Source organism: Mus caroli, chromosome 7 (genome assembly GCF_900094665.2).
Source record: "Mus caroli chromosome 7, CAROLI_EIJ_v1.1, whole genome shotgun sequence".
NCBI classification, from domain to species: domain Eukaryota; kingdom Metazoa; phylum Chordata; class Mammalia; order Rodentia; family Muridae; genus Mus; species Mus caroli.
Genome location: NC_034576.1, coordinates 47626690 through 47647361, shown reverse-complemented (window position 1 = coordinate 47647361; position 20672 = coordinate 47626690). Strand labels below are relative to the sequence as shown.

Sequence of the window (20672 nt, the reverse complement as noted above, 5' to 3'; positions counted from 1 at the left end):
CTCACTTTGTAGACCAGGCTGGCCTCGAACTCAGAAATCCGCCTGCCTCTGCCTCCCGAGTGCTGGGATTAAAGGCGTGCGCCACCATGCCCGGCCACATTCTAGAATTTAAAATTGAAAACCAGGGTGTTGGTAGAACCACACTATGGTGTTAGTAAGGGTTATCCTGCCTCTTCCAGATTTGGGGACACCCGTGACTCCTGGCTTGTGGCCATCTAATTCCAGTATCTGCCTCTGTCTTCACAGGCTTCTGTCTTTTTGTTGTTGTTGTTGTTGTTTTTTTAAGGTTTATTTGTTTGTTTTCTATGAATACACTGTAACTGTCTTCAGACACACCAGAAGAGGGCATTGGATCCCATTACAGATGCTTGTGAGCCACCATGTGGTTGCTGGGAATTGAACTCAGGACCTCTGGAAGAGCAGTCGGTGCTCTTAATCACTGAACCATCTCCCCGGCCCAAGTGTTTGTTTTCTTAAGCCATATAGTACAGTGAAAAATAGTGTTTTGAGACAAGGTTTCCCTGTATAGTGCAGGCTAGCCTCCAGCTCCAACTGCAGCCTTTTCTGCTCCAGCCTTCCAAGTGCTGAGATTACAGGAGTAAAACAGACCTTGCTTGAATCTCTCTGCTACACCAGGCCTTTAACCTCTGAACTTTTGCTGTTATTTTTGAGATAGGATCTCTGGTAGCCCAGGCTAGCCTCTAACTCATTATGTAGCTAAAAATGAACTTCTGGTCCTCCTGCTTTGTAGCTCTTCAATGCTGGGCTGATAGGCATTTACCACTATACCTAGTTTACAGTGGGCTTGTGGGGGACCAAACCCAGAGCCACATGCACACTAAGCAAGCACGCTCCGAGTTGAGCTCCAGTCCAGCCTGTTTCTGGATCTTTCCAGAATCCTTTCACTTCATCTGGAGTTGCCTTTCTTGCCCCTTCCTTGTGGGCAAATTCCTACTGGAACAAATACAGACTTCAGGAGATCACCCCCACCCCCCGCCCCCCACACACACCATGAAGTCATTTGTCTAGCTGGTGAGGTGAACAGAATTTGTCTTCTCTGAGGTCTGGTGGCCACCTGTGCCACCCCCATTACTGTGCAGGGACAGGCAGGGCTGACATCTGGAGGGAGGGAAGGGAAGGGAAGGGAAGGGCCTGGTCGGCAAGTGGTACGGATGTGGATTTCACACCAATTTGCTTCGGCTGCTAGAAACAAAGTTTGAGTCACAAGGAACATATAAAGCTCTCTCTGCTCTGGGCTTTCATCTTCTACACGCAGGCTCTTGGGTGGGAGGAGCTCCCGCAGCTTGGGTGGTTCCCACAACCCCTGTGAACTTCCTTAACCCTCTCCCCCTGCCCTCAACACCCACTACCTCTGTATCCTAGCAAGATCTTCCCCATCAGCGTGCTCACAGAGGAAGGGAGGCCTCTGGGTATTCAAATAGTAACAGGAAACTCATAGGGTCCTTGCTCTGGGCCAGGCCTGTTCCAAAGCCTTAATGTCGATTAATAGGTTTCAGCTTCAAACTGCACTTGTTAAATAATCCCTGGACTTCCGATCCCCCACCTCCTACGTGCTGAGAACTGGGCCACCATGGCTCTATCTAGACTATATTTCAAGATTAGATGATAGTCGTCGAAGCCTCCCCCTCCTCCATCAGAATAATAAAATATCTAAACGCCAAACTTTCTGGATCTGAGACTACTGGGCACCTTTGTCAAATTTCTTGCCTTTTCCAGCCATACCTAGTCTATTGTCTTTTGGCTAATCATCAAGCAACACAAATCTTACTAGAACCCAGTGACTCCATGGGAGTCCTTTCACTTCCAAGTACACTGGCCACTCTCTCCCAGGTAATTTATTTAGAATTTAAGCTTGGTGTATCAAGGCCTTTTCGGTTGCTTTGGAAAGACTCTCCTAACACACCCGGATTGGCGGGGTGGTGATCTGTAGACACAATTCCACAAGACATGAGCCTTTATTGTGACAAATAACCTATAAGGCTCACAGGTCCAAGCAGTCACTTCCGGTCCCAACGTAGGCAACGTCACATGCGGAGTGGCGTCACGGGCGCTGAAGCTTCTGATTGGCTCTGGGGACTCACACCTTACATTAATCGCTCACTTTAGTTCCTGGGCCCCGGGCTCCGTGTGGGTGGCAGCAGGCCTCGGCAGGCACCACCGCGCTCCTTCTGTTGCAGCCGCCGCAGCGGCCGGGCCCATCGTGGCCTCCAGGGCAGCGCGAGGCCGTGGCGGTTCAGGATGAGGCGCGTAGGGTCATAGTTGTCGTCGTGGGTCTGCGCAGCACGGCCCAGCAGGAGGTAGTCAGCGCCAGGGCGCAGGCGCAGGCAGCCGCAGGTCAGGTCAGCACGGGGCACCCAGGCCTCCTGGCCGCCGCGGCGCACGGGCCACGCACGCTGTTTGAACACAGCCAGCACGTGCACGGCTAGCCGCCACCACTCAGGGCCCACCGCCTCAGACGGCTGCGACGACGACGACGAGGACGCTGAAACCTGTGCGGACTCTGCAACCTGGGCGTGCAGAACTGAGGGAAGACACCACCTCAGGCAAGTGGGAGGCTGGCCCCGAGGAGGGCAGGCCTGATGGAGATGGCACCGTCACGTGGCGGTGGGAAGGGTCAGGCAAGGGCCTAGATTGGTGGTTCTCAGCTTGCGGGTCGTGACCCCATTGTGGGACTACGGATCTTTTTCACAGTGGTCTCCTTGGACCATTGGGAAAAAGATATTTACGTTGCAATTCGTTTGCAATTCATAACAGTAGCAACATTACAGTTATAAAGTAGCAACGAGAATAATTTTATGGTTGAAGGGTCACCACAGCAGGAGGAACTACATTTGGAAGGTTGAGAACCACTGGTCTAAAGGGAGGCCAGGATTAAAGTTGGGAAGAAGTTATGTTGTGGTTTGGGATGGTGGACGCTGGTAGAATGTGAAGTGGGGGAGGGGCGAAATTCAAGATCGTGGTTGTAAGGGCCATGTGAGTTGCAGGACATGGGGGTGGAGAGTGGGAAATTGGGTGTGTGTGTGTGCGTGCCTAAAGATGGGATCAGAAGAGTATGTGAAGCAGGGTTTTTAGGGTTGCAGTAAATTAAGAAGGGTGAGGGAGGCAGAGGTCCAGAGGGATGCTCACCAGAGATCAGTCCGGGAGAGCATCCTAAGGCCATCAGATAATGCTGGCTGGGACTCCTGGAGTCATGTTCCTATTAACAGTAGCCTCAAGATTCCAGGGTCTCACTAAAATGTTGGTGCTGGTCTAGAACTTACTCTGTAGCCTAAGTCAACCCAGAAGTCACTGGTGTCCCTCTGCCTCAGCCCCCTGACAACTGGAGGTTCTGAGCCTGCACCAGCATGTTAAGCTAAGCCCAGAGCATTAGTGTTACACAGTGAGCCTGTTCCCAGGAGTGGGGGCCTCCAGAGAGGTGGGCCTTGTCAGAAAGGCTCTGGGGTAAACTGGCTGTCCAAAGAATGAATTGAGTGGGAAGGCATGAGACTTGACTGATGTCATGCTACTGTGAATCAGTGCTGTGGTGGTGAGGGCCAGGAAGACCTCGGGGCTAGTTGCTGGCTAGCAAGGCAGATCTGTGAGCAGGAGAAGCCCCACCTCAAAGACGGGTGACTCTGAAGTCAGTTGATCCTGAGGGCAAAGCAGCCTGTGCTCTGGGACAGAAAGCGGTGACCAGGAGTGGTTCGTCCTTTTCTGGCTAGGCCCAACCCCTGAGTATCTGAGAGCTGAGCTCATGGGCCTCAGGATTGGGCGCTGCTGTGCACGGGTGGGGAGGGGGGCGAAGGCTCAGATCTGAGACTGGAGGCATATGACAGGGCCGTCTCTTCATCTCCATCCCTCCATTCCTTCCAGCTCTCAGAGAGGTCAGGCTCAAGGACAGGATGCACAGCAAGTGTGAGAGTATGGGGGACCAGGAGATACAGGAAACAGGGATTCCTCCCACTGTCTCCCACCATTGTCTGCTGTTCTGTCTCAGATAACATTGTCTGGTGAAGACCAGTCCTTCAGGGTCTAACATCCTTTCCCATTTATAATAAGGAAGTGGAAGGATGGGGAGAAGGCAGGCCTGTTTTCCTCTCTCACTTACCATAATCCTGCTGACAGTATCTCTGAAGGCTCATGTGCACACTGCTGACGGAGACATTGCAATAGCCTTGACACTGTGGGTCTGGAGAGGGTCATCCTCTTTGCAGTGGGCTTCTGTGGCCTGGACCACAGCCTATCTCCCCTCCCCATTTCCACAAACAGCTGGACTGTCTGCACCCTCAAGAAGGGCTGGAGCCCAGTCATGGTGGCACACACCTTTGATCCCAGCACTTGGGAGGCAAAGGCAGGCCACTCTCTGAGTTCAAGGCCAACCTGGTCTACAGACCAAGTTCCACCAGGGCTACCCGGAAAAATCCTGTCTCAAAAAAACCCAAAACAAACAAACAAAATAATGAAACATAACAAAACAAACCAAAACCCAACAAAGATAGGCTGGGTGCCCTCTGGACCCGGCCATCCCATCCCAGACCCCCTTTGCTGCTGGGAATGTCTGTGCCAGCCTCTTACCTGATTGAGATGCAACAGGGGTAGTAGCAGGGGTAGTTGTTGCCTCTGGAATTCCTGTCAGACCAGAGGAGAAATGCAAGGTAAACTCTAGAAATCAGCAGGAGGAATCCAGTCATGTGACTCTCCAGAGTACAACCATCCTGTCCCCTCACCAGGACCCACCCCTTCCCGTGTCAGAACAGGGGTCCAAAACCTTGGCCTTCTTTCCAGGATTGAAGAGTCTGTAGTTTCCCACCCGGAGTCTCAGAAGATTCAGGGTTCATCAAGCCAAAGCCACACACTGCAGTTGTCCCCAGAGACCTGGATGCCATCTCCCCCTACCTGAGTTCAGGACTTACGGCTTCATGTGCCATAGGACTCACGTTGGCAGGGCATCCTGGGTGAGCGGCTCTGCTGGTAGCCAGGACCACAGCGATTGCATGTCAGGCCTGTGACCCCTAACTTGCAGGAACACTGGCCACTGGTCTGGTTGCACATCCCGCCCGTTGCTCCAATTGGGTGGCACTGGCAGGCTTCGTGACAAAACACAAGAGTTACTCGGGGCCAATAGGTTCCCCACAAAATCCACGTCCTGGTCCCCAAACCCGACAATCTAAACTCTAGCTGCCTCCTTCACAACCACCTCCGTACCTGCCATTACAGATCCTAGCTCTGTCCTTTCCCCTTCAGCTTGGCTTCAGGCCACACTCACCCCTGCATGCCTTGTGACTAGTGATGGGCTGGCTCGGGTCCCTCCAGAACCCTGGCTGGCAGTAGTGACAGTGCCGCCCAGCTGTGTGGTGGCGGCACCGCTCACACACACCCCCACTACGGCCACCTGACAACCTGAATAGCTCGGAGTTGAATCGGCAGCGGCGGGCATGCTGATTGCAGGAACAGGCTAGGAACAAGATGAGGTCAGAAACTGTCACCCGGGCACATGAGGGCCAGATCCGTCCCCCATCCTCAGCTTTCTTCCTACCCTCCCGTTCTCAGGAAAGAACGCAGCTCTATGGTTTTAGAGACTCATTCCCAGGATACCTTAATTCTCACGATAAATGGTGGTATCCCAAGGGTCACCAGTTAACCTGTGACCCTCCTGGGAGGTTATAGTGCTGAACGAATGGGCTGGGTTGGGTCAATCCCACTCTATCCTATAGCTGTGTACTTCTATAGACTGTGGGGTGGCGTTTGCTGTGTTTATGTCCAGGGAGATTGAGAAAAACACTTAGGCCAGAGCATGTGCTAGGCCTATAGTGCTCCGATGCACTAGGCACCATGGCCCAAGTGTGTGTCATCCAGGACATCCCCACCCCCATCCATAGTAGTTGGGGGAATGAGACAGAGAGGTGAAGTCACCTGCCCAAGGCAGTGCTCCCCCGAGAGAGCCAGAAGCAACATCTGAGCTGGGTCAGCAACCCCGTGAGCTTCCACAGGGCCCACAGGCTTGTTAAACATGTGCCTTTTTCTGAGAGCATCTTTCAGATTCCTGAAGGCAGTAACTGTCTAACCCCACTGCAGGGGTCTCTTTGACCACCACGGCCAGCTGGGTAACAACCCATGGGCAGTAAGAAGATAGTTCTTTTCAACATGACTCGGTAGCTGGTGTTGGTTCGCACTGAGAGTCTGACCCGAGTAGTTTATTTTAGGCATAGTTAATTAGGCACAGCACAATGTGGTGAAGTGTCCTGGTGACAGGGAACCCAGTCCTGTGTGCAAAGCAGCTTAAGACATGAAAACCCCTTTGTAAAGCACAAGTGAAATCTTTCGCAAAGATTTAACTAAGGAAACAACCCCGAGGTGAGGGTGCTGGGGAGGATCCGGGGTGATGCAAAGGCCACCAGGTATTAACCATGTCCATTCCCAACCTTCTGGGTGGGAAACAGGTGACACATCTCTTCTTGTGAAGAGACAACCCCTATTCCTGGCTCCCCCAGTGCTCGTCTGTGAGCACAAGGACCTCTGTGCCTCCCACCCCCCCTGCTTATCAGAAACACTAGGAAACCTGGTGTACCTGTCTGTCTGGTGGGAGAGAACCAGCTCAGGGGAGAGCTCCTCCCTCATGAAGCCCCGACCAACCTAGAACTTCTGATCTTGCTTCTGCCCCCTGAGTACTGATGGACAGGAAAGCCTGGAGAGTTCTTAAACCGCATAACCTGCTGGGCATGGTGGGCACACTTTTAATCCCAGCACTCAGGAGGCAAAGGCAGGTGGATCTCCATGAGTTCAAGGCCAGCCAGGTCTACATAGTTCCAGGCTGTGAAAACTGCATGGTGACATTGTGAAAAAGAAAAGAAAACCCTAAAACAAACAACAAAACCCCACCCACATAAATTGAGAGCTCATCCAGCATCCACAGGCCTGGTACTTCTACCAGGAATTCCAAAGAGAAGTTAAAGCCGAAGACCTGGTCAAGCTAAGAAAAGATGTGACTTAGAGGCTGAGAGCCTGGCCTGGAGCAGAGCAGAGGAGTCTTGTGGTAAGTGGTAGCTGTATGTCCTTGAGAAAATGAGTCCCTCCCCTGAGCCTCTGTTGCTCCCTGTCCAGGGAGGCTCTCTGCTGTCTCCCAGGGGATTGGGTGATTCTGAGTGGCAGGGTGACTCCAGTGCCTCTGTGCAGATGCAGACTTTAGCTCCTTTCTGACCCAGAGTATGGTAATGGCTTTGTCTCACTTCCCCTTCTGAAACAACCTGACAGGCAGCTCAGTCAAGCCACCCCTCTATAAAGCCACAGGAACGTGTCACTGCCTCTCATCCAGATCCCCAGGGCGGACTGTCCTCTTAACATGGGTCACACTCAGGGATACAGCCTCCCTAGCATCCAGCCCCTGCCCAAGCCCTGTATGAAGCCTACCCCAGCATCAGGGTACGTGGGTCTCCTCTGCTGGTCCCTGGGGTGGTGGAGGGCAGAAGGCTGGGACACTGGTTTCCCTGAAATCTGAGAAGTGTGTGTGTCTGTCTGCATCTGTCTGTCAGTGGATTAATTGCCCACGAGCCTGAAGGTATTTAGCTCTCCTTCCAAGGTCACAGACAGAGCTCCTATAACTTGGGATGGGGATGTGTCGAAGCTGAGAATTTTGAATCTTCAGATTCTCACGGGCTTGCCTCACCTGAGGAAGTAGTACCCTCAGCCCCATCCCTTGAAGTAATAATGTCTTCACCACATGAGGGAATTAATCCCCCAGAGTCGGATAAACCAACAGTGACTTTCGCAGAAGAAAATGCCAGACAAGACAATACTGATGTTTCTCAAGGCCCACCAATAGTTTCTTCTAGACCTATAGCCAGACTCAAGGAAAAACAGGCCCCTAGAGGGGAGGAAGAAAGTGTAGTCCATGATGCTACACTACTAAGGAGCTTAATGAGTTTGCTAATTTGTTCAGGCAGAAGTCTGGGGAATATGTGTGGGAAGGGATTTTAAGGGTGTGGGATAATGGTGGAAGGAACATAAAACTAGAGCAGGCTGAGTTTATTGACATGGGCCCTCTGAGTGGAGATTCTAGGTTTAATATGGAAGCTTGCACAGTTAAAAAAGGTGTCAGAAGTTTGTTTCATATCTGTTTGATCTGTATAAGCAGAAAAATTCTCAAATGAAAGAAAGGCTAAATTGGATCGTGGCAAAAGGCAATCTTGGCCAGTGAATCAATTTCCAGACTTGAGCCAGTTTGCAGACCCAGAACCCTTTGAATGAAGGGGTGGCCAGGTTCCCCTGAGGAAGGATCTCAATAAGACACCTAAAAGTTTTGCTGTTAGCCTTTCTCCAGTTCTTCTCCAGAGGGACCTACGGCCTTTTACAAGGGTAACTGTACACTGGGGAAAAGGAAATAATCAGACTTTTCGGGGTCTGCTGGATACTGGTTCTGAGTTGACACTGATTCCAGGAGATCCCAAGAAACATTGTGNTCCTCCAGTTAAAGTAGGGGCTTATGGAGGGCAGGTGATTAATGGAGTTTTGACTGATGTCTGACTCACAGTAGGCCCAGCAGGTCCCTGAACACATGCTGTGGTTATTTCCCCAGTTCCAGAATGTATAATTGGGATAGATATGCTCAGAAATTGGCAGAATTCTCTCACCCTTACTTTCTTATTCATCCCCAAGATCTAAATAACTTTAAAAGTCTACAGTCTTTGCAAATTCTTACATATTAAATTTTCAATCCTTTTAAAACATCCAATCTCTTTTAAAATTCAAAGTCCCTTTACAATTAAGTCTGTTAGCTGTGGGCTCTACTGAAATACTTTCTTTCTTCAAGAGGGAAAAATATCAGTCACAATCAACGGAGCTGACAGTGTGGCTGGAGGAAGAGAGGCCAGAGCGTGTTCTGGGGGTGGCAGCACCTAGGAAGACAAGTCCCTAAGAATCATCTCAGCTCTGCGTCCTGCCAGGCTCCTTTCTACCTGGGAAGGTCACTCATGGAGGCGCTCAGAGGAGGGGCCCTGTCCCCAGGGTTCTGGCTCCCTGGTTCTCTGCAGCCTTAAGGACAGTGTTCTTAAGCCACTTTATAGGATGAGAAAACAGGTACAGAGAGGTCAGGTCCCTTGCCTGAGACCACATAACTGAGCAGAGGAGCGGAAACTGAGCCAGGCTGTCTGCTAAAGCTGCTCCTAGTTGTGTTTAGGCTCACCTAGTATGGCAGCACCCACTGGGAGATAGGCAGATGGTCATAGCAGGTCACACAGTGTGGCTTTGTGTTAGTGAATAATGGCTACAGTCTCCTCAACAGGACAGTAGGCTGGCAGCTGGTGGGCCATCAGAATGTTCCACGATTAAATATCGCCTGTGCCGGCTCTCCCAGGAGTCAGGAAGTATGTCTGCCTGCACCCTTGCCCAAACCCAGTGCCACACCAGACCCTGGGATATGATCTTCCCAGGACTGCTTTAGTGCGCCTACTGGTTACATCTGGTGGGTGGAGTCCCTGACAGAGGGTTTCCTCTGTGTGTGTGTGTGTGTTTCTCTGTGTGTCTGTGTGTCTGACATGCTTGGCAAACAAGGAAAGAGAACCAGAGCACAGCACTGTGAGAGCAAGGGAGGAAAAGCATTTCTGAAGGGAAGAGAACACTCCGCATGCTTTGGGACAAGGGGTCAATGCATGTTGGCATGCTGTCCCAGGGGGCCAAGTAGTGTCAAGGATTGGGGGCAAGACCCATGACTTACGCAAGCACGGGTGAGGGTGCTGGGGTGTGGCAGGTCGCCAGGGCCAGTCTCGATGGGATGGGCGACAGCTCTCACACCCTGGGCCAGTGGTATGGTGGCGGCAGCGGCAGCGTGGGGGCTGGGCCCGAGTGGCACAGCGGGCAGCGTGGCCGTGGCACTGGCAGCGGCCTCTTACTCCAGTGGTCACCAGCCCTGCTTTGCCCCCGAACTCCACACGGAGGTAGCTGGCCACTATCCTGGTCTTGGGGCCTGGGGGGGAGTGAAAGGTTACCTTCTTGGGGCCCCCCAGAGCCCCAGGCCAGGCAGGCCTACGCCATAGTGGCCTCCAGGGCCCCCCAGTGGCCCAGGCAGCAGAAAGAACCAGGGCTGGAGGTCCTGCCGTGCAGAAACGCAGGGTGACAGATGTCAAGAGGAAGGAGCCGTCCAGATCCAGGGTCAGACTACCGTTGCAGGCAGGGCCAGGGCTGGCTGCAGGAAGAGCACAGGTCTGAGAGCAGGGGGCTGCTGCCTTGCCAACCAACTGGGTCACTGGTGGGAGGCAAAAGCGAGGGCGCCCTCCTGGATCATAGCATGGGTCTGAGGTGGCCTGGCTAAGGAGGAGCAAGAGGCTGAGGGTAATGGGCGTGGTCACAGTAGAGCCGGCACCTGTAGACAGAGGTGGCAGATGGGGTCAGTCGGTGTCCACCTTGCTGAGGATTCCTGCAGACCCTGCATTCCTCCCGGTCCTGCCTGAGCCCCCTCCCCAGCTGCCTTGAAGCGAGGAAAATAGTTCCATCTGGGGAGAATTACTGTTTACATAACCCACAGGGAAAGAACGCAAGCAAAATCGAGAATTTTGCCTGAACTAATCCAGAGCTTAACACCCCAAAGTTATCCATCAGTGTCGAGGGGTAGAGGCCCTGGGGAGAGGGTGAGGGGAGATGAGGAGCCAGCAGAACCGACAGATGTGAAAACCTAGGAGAGCGAGTCAAGGAAGAGATGGAGGAGCCTGGCCGAGGGAGGAAGCCCACAAAGAAGAGGAGCAGAGTCCAACACAGACCCGGGGAAAGCCGGAGGCTAGACAGGGCAGGGCAGAGCACCGGGTGTCCGGCTGGGTAGTTGGATGGCATGAAGCTAGGAGGCTCTGGGGCTGGGAGGGAAGAGCAGGTAGGCTCAGAGACAGGCATGAAAGCCCAGGGGAGGCTCAAGAGGGAGAGGAGAGCTACTACAGCCTGGCAGAAAATCAGAAGAAGAGGCCTTGGCCCACGTGGGTCAGAGTGGAAGCCTTTCCCACATGGGGTTCTAACCTTGTTCTCCACACCCAGGGCACGGAAGGGGGATTATTGCCAAAAAAAAAACCAAAAAAAAAAACCCCTGGCCTCTCTGCCACCTACTGCAGCCCTCCACCTTAACCCTTTCCCCTCAGGCATGTAGCCAGAGAAGAGTGCTGCGGGAAGGTGGTGGTGAGGGAGCTGGAGAGCAGACCCCTCAGGCACTGGGAAGAAGGCAGAGCCTGGCCTTCCTTTAGGGCCCAGGGTGTTGGGACCCTGCACTTACATTTCTGGGACTTGCTGGGAGGTGGCCCCACCTGCTACCCCAAATCTCAGACCTGGATCCAAATCCCTACACACTCCACAGCACTCAGGCCCCCGGGAGCAGATGGGGGAGCCGATGCTGGGGTGTAGATGATATGGGAGGAAAAAAAAAGCAGGAGGTGGCATAAGGTGTGTGCCCGATGCCAAGGCACTTAGAAACCAGAAATCCAGAGCCCAGGGAGTGTTAGGAGCCAGAGGACTAAGGCTTTAAGCACCCCCCGTCCCCCTCCCCCCCCCCCCCCCGCATAGGACTGGGGATCTTAGGACTTTCCTGAGCCCCCTGCATGTACCCTTACCTCCGGACATCAGAGCCCTGTGCTCCACTGACATTTCCCAGGCAGGGTGCCTCCCTTGCCCAGTCCATAGGCCTGGTCCCTGCCCCCAGGAGTCTGAGCCATTATCCACCCATAGCCTCCCCCACCCCAGCCTCTCATGTAAACACGTTTCTTGCTAGGTAATTTCAAGGTCCCACCTTCTGGCTCTCAACACTGTGAAGTACCAGGCTGTGAGTTCTCTGTGTTCTTGGGGTTAGGCAGAAACTAGCCCTTGCCCGTCTGGGCCTACAGCATTCCTACCTCTCAGTGGCAGGCCCATCCAAACTCCCTGGGCCAGTGGGATCCATAAGGGACTCTGCCTGCCTGCCCCTCTTCAGCATGCACCTCCTACCTGGCTATTAGGGCCCAGCCATTGGTCAAACCTGCCTGGAGAAGAAAAGAGTGTCCTGTAGTCTGTCATCCCACACTCTTCTGTAGGAGCAGCACTTGGTGGGCTCTCGGGAGGAGGGAGAGTGGCTGTTCTCAGCCCAGGCTAGTGGGGGTTCTGGGCGGGAGCTGAAAGCAGAGCCCGCAGAATCCAACACTACCGCCCACCCAAACCCTAGCCAACAGCAGCCACGCTTTCCCACAGGGACCCTTGCCAGCCATGCCACCCGAGACTGCGTGGGACAGGAGCACTGTCGCCCCCAGCAGGCTTGCAACTTGGTGGCCCCGAACAAGCCGGCCTAGAAGGATTCAAGCAGGTAGGGGTACGACTACAGCTGGGGGTTCTAGGATTGGGGTCCTGGCCTGTTCCCACTTGCCTCAGCACCTCTGGAGTTTAGCTTGCCAGCCCCTGCTTTTGGCTGACCCCAAGCCAGCCAGCCCCTCCCCATCCTGCAGCCTCCTGCCCCAAGTGCATTAACTCGGTGTTAAGGACAGTTGCTTTCAAGCTCTAAAATTCCCAGCCTCAGACCTGCTGTAGGGGAAACCAGAGGCCAGTGCTGCCTGCAAGGAGCGCAGCGGAGAAGACTTTCAGCCTGGCTGAACTTGGGGAGGAAAAAGAAGGTAGCAAAAGCCAAAGGCAGCTCCCCCCCCCCCCCGCCAGCCACTGGTAGATAAAGGCCCCAGGGCTTTTAGCCTGAAACACTTCCACAACTTGTGTCTGAACATCTGAGTGTTGTGGCTTCCCTCTGAGCAAGACGAGAATATGTGTGGTTTGTTCCTGAGCACCCACCCCATTCATAGCTACTGTCTTGCCAGTGTGCAGAACTGGCCCAGGACAAGACTCAGGGACCTGGTGCCCTGGGAGTAAGAAATCCCTCTGTACTGCCAGGTGACCCTTGAGGCTGGGATCTTAGAGGAGCAGGGACAAGGACAAATGAGAGCTACAAGACCCACAGATGCAGGAGGACTAAGCTTTAAGAGAAGGCTCAGGCCAACGGATCCCACATCTGAGACCCATGTCCCCAGCAAGGGCTGTGTGAGCCATAGGGTGACACATGGGACTTGTGGGTCCAGCAAGTCCTCCCCAGTTTGCCCCAGCTTTGGCACTGTCAGGCCACTTTCTAGTCAGAAAGACAGGAAGACAGGAATTCTGTAGACAATTGCGAATGGCTCTCTGTGGAGCAGGACAGATGGCTGTCAGACATCCAGAGAAGGTCTGGGTGCTGCAGGATCCTGCCTGCCTAGTGTGGTAAGTCCCTACGCTGTCTCTGAGGAAGCTCTCCTCCTCACTTTGCTCTGGGTGCCTGAGCTGGCTGGGGGACCCCCAGAAGGCATCTGCTGTGGGGAAGCCAAGCCCTCCAGGAAGTGGCTGGTCCTCAATTCAGGGATGCTATGGAGCTCCCCAAGTATCGAGACCCTAACCCTCACAGGGTCTGGCCTCGGGAGAGCTCAAGCCTGTTTGCTCTCCACAACTCGGGTAGAGGGTCTCTGTCTGCAGCCTCAGGCAAAGGAGGTGGGTAGCACAGCCTCTCCACTGAGTCTTCCAGGCCTTGCTGTGGAACAGCCTCCAGAGGGCACTCTCGGCATAGCTGGATGAAGGCTGGGCCTCACCTCAAGATGGCAGCAACAGGGCACTTCCCAAAGCTGCTGCCTTTACCAGGAAGTGTTCCAAGGTCCACTCCCTCTCCCAAAGCCATCTTGAGCCCTTTCTTGTCTCTGCCCAGGTTCTCTGGCCCAGCTCTGCTCCCTGGTGCTCTGGCTGGGCTGGGCGATACGCTTCGAGTTGAGTAGAGAGTCAGGAGAAAGAAAATGGGATGAGAAAAAAAGGAGCTGGGGTGGGGGAGGATGGATTTGCTTTGTGGCAAGTGAAGCAGTGCAGTGCTGGCAGGCATTGTATTTCTGTGTGCTGTGCTGTGTCCTGTGGTGAGAACTGCCTGACCTTTGAAACTCCAAGAATGTTCCGACTTCCAGAAATGGTTAATAATAAAGCCCTGGGATACAGGAGCTGAGGGGGCCTGCCTAATACTGAGGCTTGGACAGAGAATAAGCAGGTATCAGTATGGCGGAGCAGATATCAGTGTGGTGCAGCAGATATCAGTATGGTGCAGCAGATATCAGTACGGTGGAGCAGATATCAGTATGGTTCAGCAGACACCTGAAGACTTTGTGGGGCCCTGAGAGAGCTGGAGTCTGGATACATAAAGAGAGGAAGCGGTTGTTTGCCTTGTCCTTAGGGTGGTGCGCTAGTCTTTTTTTCTGCTGCTGTGATAAACATCAGGACCAAAAACAACCTGGGGAGGAAAGGATTTGTTTCAGCCTGAAGTTTACAGTCCTTCATAAATGGAAGTCAGGACAGGAGTTCACGGCAGGAATTTGGAGGCAGGGACTGAAGCGAAGACCATGGAGCCAGTGCTGTTTAGTGGCTTGCTGTCTGTAGTTTGCTCTTCTATAACCTAGGGCCACCTGCCCAGAGGTGGCACTGCCCATGGTAAGGTTGGACCTCCCATAATAATTAATCAGGAAAATGCCCCCATAAACTCCCCTACAGGCTATCTGATGGAGGTGTTTTCTGTCAGAAAGATCCCAGGTAACTTATGTCATGTTGATGAGAAAAACTAACCGCATAGATGAGTTGTGCATATCAGAGTCCACACAAGCCCAGCAGTGCCAAGGCAGAACCTGCAGGTTAAAACCGTGGTCTCCTCAGTGAGGGCCCACTGCATGGTGCCCACCACAGCCAGTCAGTAGCAAAGGAAAGCAGATGGAGAAATGGGACTCTTAACACCTGCTGCTGCTTCCTGAAACCAGCCACATTTGACCCAGCAGTGCCACCCCAGACAGGTGCTCAAGGGAACCAAAAAGCATCCACATCGTGAGCTATGACAGCAGCATCCATCACAGCATCCATCACAGGCAGGAAGTGAAAGCATCCATCACAGCATCCATCACAGGCAGGAAGTGAAAGCAACACGTACAAGCTAGCATAGAGACGGGCCAAAGACAAGCGTGAGTTGCCAGGCCGGATGCTGTACCCTTCCACATACTAACCATGTGACTCGGCAAGTCACAGGGACGAGACCAGTTTAGCCAAGTAAGGTAGCAGGGGGGACACAGCCAGGGCTGTGGACAAACAATCTTTGGGATGAAGCAGATTAGTCAGCTCTGAGCACACCAGAGGCCACACTGGTGGGACTAGGAGAACACTGGCATGGGTGGATTCTTAGATATGCAAATTCTATCCCAGTGAAGTGATTACCAGGAAACAGGCTGAACACAGACCTACACATAAAGGCCAAACTGATAAGGCCTACCTCTTATTATAGAGTGTTTCAGAAACAAAAAGTTGGCACTGCCCACCCCCCCCGAGTCCTGGCCCAGAAGCAGGTGCTTGTCTCACTTGCTATATTTGACTGCTCTTGGCAGGCACAGGTCTACCCAGAGCTGCAGAGTCAGGAGCTCTGGGCAGCCTGAATCTGTTATAACACAGACAATGAGAGAATGCAATGCTCATGGGTACTATGGCCAGTCTCATCTTACAAAAGAAGAAACTGAAGCACAGAGATTGAGCTGAACAATGAACATGAGCCCATAGGAAGCAAAATCAATGGCAAGACTGGTCTGTGTAACCACAGCCTGTTCCGGCCTCTGTAGTGCACAAGTGGAGAATTCTCTTTTGTTCTCCCACGTTCACTAGCACCTGGGGTGTAGCAGAAGCAATCATTCCTTGTGGGCTGGGCATGATGGGAGGATATTAGAAGTGCAGCCACTGGTGTGGGTATACTGCAGGCGCACAGTGGCCATCTGAAGCCACAGATAGTGCACAGCCTCTACACTTTTCTGTTTCCATAAATCCCTGTAGAGCTCATAAATCCAGCACAGTAAGAAACAGCTCGAGTCGCCGGGCAGTGGTGGCGCATGCCTTTAATCCCAGAACTTGGGAGGCAGAGACAGGAGAATTTCTGAGTTTGAGGCCAGCCTGGTCTACAGAGTGAATTCCAGGACAGCCAGGGCTACACACAGAAACCCTGTCTCGAAAAACCAAAAAAAAAAAAAAAAAAAGAAACAGCTCAAGCAAAGTAACTGTGCCACTGCTGAGACAAGAGGTCTGAGGATGGGTGTGAGCGCCCTGCACCCAGCGTGTCCTGCTAGTTTCTCTGGTTTTCTTTGTGTTTTCTCGAGACAGGGTTTCTCTGGCCATCCTAGAACTCTCATTGACTGGCCTCAAACTCACAGAGATCCACCTATTTCTGCCTCCCAAGTGCTGATATTAAAGGTGCAGGCCACCACTGCCCGGCCCCTGTTAGTTTCTCTATTTAAAGGAGCCTCTTACAAAGCCTTCCCGATGTGGGAAATCTCTGTGATTATTAGTCTTGCCCTTTGGAGCCATTACAAAGTAAGGTAAGGGTTACTGGAGCATAGCGCTGCAAACCTCCTCAGAGGGAAAGTCAGCTTTCAGGAACTGATTGTCCCCTGCTGCTTTGTGACATCCAGGCATTGAGCTCAGGACATGAGGCCTGCCTGGAAATGCCTCTGCTGGCTGAGTCATCTTGCTAGCCTGAGCACAATGGGCCGGATAACAGCCCAGTGACCGAAGCATGCAGAGCACACAGTCTGACACACTGGATCAAGGGTGACTGACGTTAAAGAGTTCATCACCCTCGGTACAAAACTTAGAACTTATACATTATTTACTTCTGGAAATTTCCACTTAATATTTTCAAGCCCAACTTGCCCCAAAGTAACCGGAGTCTAGAAGGTCAAACTGTGACTAGGGAGGGGCTGCTGTAGTAGACCAGGTTTTCATGTCCTCCCAGTAATAACTGTTAGGATCATGGGAATGGCTGCAATCAGGTCAGAGGTGGCTAACTGGTCATTTTTGGTGATTGTAACTAGTCATGCTCATTGAACAGGTGACAGAAAGATTCAGAGGTACAGTAAGACCCATCATGTTGCCAGTAAAGGGTGGGGGCTGGCCTCAGAGCCAGACAGAAACACTTCTTGAGTGGCTGTGTTCTCAGACCTCCACCATGTGCTCAGTGGACTATTACATGGGCTGGGTAGGAGACTCGCAACCCTGCCATGCCTCCTGACTCCTGTCTTCTCTCACAGTGCTCCAGCGACTCAGGGCCATCTGCCCACCCCTCTCCACCTTCTACCTCTTCTTCGTGATCTTCGTGGTGTCTACTATCTTCCACTGCCACCGGCGCCTAGGTCTGGTGCCTGCCCCCTGGGCCTCGACATCCCTTGTGGTCTTCCCTCCAAGACACATGCCCCGGGAGGGCATGTTCACCATCAGAGTCAAAGGCCGCCTGGGGAACCAGATGGGTGAATATGCCACGCTGTTTGCACTGGCCCGGATGAACGGACGGCTTGCCTTCATCCCTGCGTCCATGCACAGCACACTAGCGCCCATCTTCAGGATCAGCCTCCCGGTGTTGCACAGCGACACAGCCAAAAGGATCCCGTGGCAGAATTACCACCTCAACGACTGGATGGAGGAGCGTTACCGCCACATCCCGGGGCACTATGTGCGCTTCACGGGATATCCGTGCTCTTGGACTTTCTACCACCACCTGCGCCCAGAGATCCTGAAGGAGTTCACCCTGCACGACCACGTGCGTGAGGAGGCCCAGGCCTTCCTGCGTGGCCTGCGGGTGAATGGGAGCCAGCCGAGTACCTTTGTGGGTGTCCATGTGCGCCGAGGGGACTATGTGCGTGTCATGCCCAAGGTGTGGAAGGGCGTGGTGGCTGACCGGGGTTACCTGAAAAAGGCCCTAGACAGGTTCCGGGCACGGTATTCATCTCCAGTCTTCGTGGTCACCAGTGATGACATGGCCTGGTGCCGGAAGAGCATCACTGCCTCCCGAGGGGACGTGGCCTTTGCAGGCAATGGCCTTCAGGGATCGCCTGCCAAGGACATTGCATTGCTCATGCAGTGCAACCACACCGTCATCACGCTGGGGACCTTTGGGATCTGGGCTGCCTACCTCACGGGTGGGGACACTGTTTACCTGGCTAACTTTACCCAGCCCAACTCCCCCTTCCACACGGTTTTCAAGCCAGAAGCAGCTTACCTGCCCGAGTGGGTGGGCATCGCTGCTGACCTGGGACAGCCAAACACAGTAGGCTCTGGCCATGCCTCAACCAGAGCCCCCAAGAGGCACTGGGGGACCTTGCTGTAGTGCACATGCTCAGTGGGTTTCCAGTCCTGTCTTCCATGCTTTGCAGCTGAGTGACCACAGGTCAGTGATGTCACCTCACTGCCTTCCTGGTGCTCTGAGCACAGTCTGGGCTTAGCTGAGCAGCAGCACACGCGGGTGCTTTGAGCTCCTCATTGCCCACTGCTAGCCACTGTAGGCCTACCATTCGCTGCATCTGGAGTGCTGTCTCATGGAGGCCAGTGTGTAGCTAGGGTTTCTACGGCTCTGATAAAACACCATGACAGTAAACAAGTTGGGGAGCAAAGAGCCTACTTCAGCTTACAGCTTACACTTTCACATCACAGCCCTTCACTGAGGAAAATCACAGCAGGAACCTGGAGGCAGGAGCTGATACAGGGGCTGTGGAGGGGTTCTGCTCACTGGCTTGCTGTCTGTGCCTTGCTCGACCTGCTGCCTCATACCACCCAAAGGGTGTAGAAGGCCGTTTCTAGCACACTCACTCGCCTAGAGCACAAAACCTCTGAGCTACCTCAGCCCTGGCTGGGGACCTGGTTATTGTCCCCTGCTCTGGTCTCATCAGGCATGGTGGGACACAGAGGCTCTTTAGCAGGAGGCAAGCAGATGGCAGTGGGAGGTGTGAGATGAAGGGCGCCCTGCCCTGCCCAGCTTCGTGTTTGCTTGGCCTTGCTTGAACAAAGATACAAACGGCTTTTACTTTGTAAAGCCCTAGGAAGGGCTAGTAATCTGCCAATGGTAATAAATTCCACATTCATCCAGCAAATATTTGCCCAGCTCTTGAGTGGGTTGAAGACGCCCTAGTCTCTTAGCAGGGGAGTTGAAGGGGAAGCCAAGTAAGCAGGCAGACACAGCCTTGTCCATAGTGTCCCCTCTCAGACTCCTTCGATGATGTGGAAATAGGGTCACTGTGGCTGTAGCTGGCTAGGATGAGGTGGTCCATGACACATTAGAACTGGTGACTACAGACACACACACTAAAGGGGACATAATGGCAGAGTGGAGACCAACTGCTAAGATAGGCAGTGTTCTGTAGTCCTGAGTACCCTATTGGCCTTACCCCATCCCATCCCACAGGCACTAAGGGGAAATATGGTGGAACACACACCACATGAAAGACACACACAAGGAGCAAGCACCTCTTGTGCTCTGGCTGACAGGCCAGGTACGGCTTAGCTCTCAGAGGCCTTGGCTTCCATTCTCAGCAACACACACACACACACACAGCCCCCCCCCCACACACACGTGAATTTCCTGTTGACCTTAGAAGCCTGTCTTTCAATCAGTGTGTAAATCAAATGATAACGGGGGAATATTGGGTTGAGTCAGGCAGGGTATGATCCTAGCTATACTGGGAAGCTGTTCGAGCCTGCCAGGTTCTTCCAAGAAGGACCCCAAAACTTTGGCTTATGTGTAAGTGACCGCAACCTTTGTGCCCATGGAGCTCAGGTTGTAAGCTTTCTGGAAGAAAGCTGTTCACTTGTAACTAGATCTGAGCTGAGTCTCATGCAGGTGAGGAAGTACCTAATGGCTCAGCCCAAATGAGCTCAATCAGTAGTAGGCTCGTGGCTAGACAGTCCTCTCCACCCTCCTCAGCCGGAAGAGCAGAGGCTGTGGGGCGTGAGTGACCCCAAGTTATACTGTACAATGCACAGGCTTTGCACACCAGCTGCTGTGTCCAGCTGCACCCTTCTTAGCTATGTGCTTCTGAGGAAATGGCTGCACTTACGAGCATGGAAATGACCCAGGCAAAGAGACACAAAGTAGATGAAATATCCAGTAAAGCAAATTCATAGAGAGAAAGGTCTGTGGATGCCAGGGCCTTGGAGCAGGTCAGGGAGGGGTGTTTCTCCGGCACAGGGTTTATTTGGTTTTTTTTATAAGACAGTTTGAGAGGGCTGGTTGGCCCACAGTGTGAACACCACCCCCAGTGAATGGCACACTTTAAAAATGGCTCAGAACACCGGGTCTGGTGAAACGTGCCTGCACTCTCAGCAATTAGCTAAATGAGGCAGGAAGATTGCCAAGAGCTGAAGGACTAAAAAGTGAGGCCCGTGGGCCAGTGAGGTGGCTCAGTGGGAAAGATGCTTGCCACAAAGCGTGCCAGCCTGAGCTTAATTCCCCGGGGTCCATTTGACAAGAGAGAACTCAGGCTCTTTTCCTGTGACCTCCATTCATATACCATGTGAGGCGTGCACAGAGAGAGACAGCGAGCCAGGGAGTGCACGGTGAGACTAGTTCAAGAAAAGGAAGAATGGCTAAGATTTGCAACAACCAGAAAATAGAGACTGGCCTCCGACTTTGAGTTCCACTTCTCTGTTTACTGACTTCAGGCAAGTAACAAATCTCTCTGGGCCTCAGCTTTCTTCTCCGTCCAAAGTCAATTTTATTAGTGTATTTATTCAAGGTACAGTGTGGGTATGAAACAGCTCTGGAGAAAGGATTGCAGGCCTTTGGTGTCGGAAGAGGTCTCCAGAGGCACCAGGAGCAGGGGGACGGGGTGTCAAGAGTG

The 20672-nt window shown here is 53.1% G+C and overlaps 2 protein-coding genes across 3 annotated transcripts; one reads left to right on the top strand and one right to left on the bottom strand.

Moving 5' to 3' along the window:
• Positions 1-1934: 1934 nt before the first annotated feature.
• On the bottom strand, positions 1935-5052 carry Ntn5 (netrin 5). Its single transcript, XM_029479279.1, has 3 exons — positions 4938-5052; positions 3282-3355; positions 1935-2597 (listed from the first exon to the last, which is right to left on the bottom strand). The coding sequence occupies exons 1-3, from the start codon at positions 5050-5052 to the stop codon at positions 2124-2126; spliced, it is 663 nt and encodes a 220-aa protein (XP_029335139.1). The 3' UTR covers positions 1935-2123.
• Positions 2502-18916, top strand: LOC110298382 (galactoside 2-alpha-L-fucosyltransferase 3). 2 transcript variants are annotated; one of them, XM_021167595.2, is made up of 3 exons: positions 2502-2564; positions 12190-12301; positions 17094-18916. In XM_021167595.2, the coding sequence occupies exons 2-3, from the start codon at positions 12205-12207 to the stop codon at positions 18164-18166; spliced, it is 1170 nt and encodes a 389-aa protein (XP_021023254.1). In that variant the 5' UTR covers positions 2502-2564; positions 12190-12204; the 3' UTR covers positions 18167-18916. The 2 variants fall into 2 exon arrangements, with proteins under 2 accessions (XP_021023254.1, XP_021023253.1); XM_021167594.1 differs by lacking the exon at positions 2502-2564 and adding an exon at positions 9048-9072.
• Positions 18917-20672: the final 1756 nt, after the last annotated feature.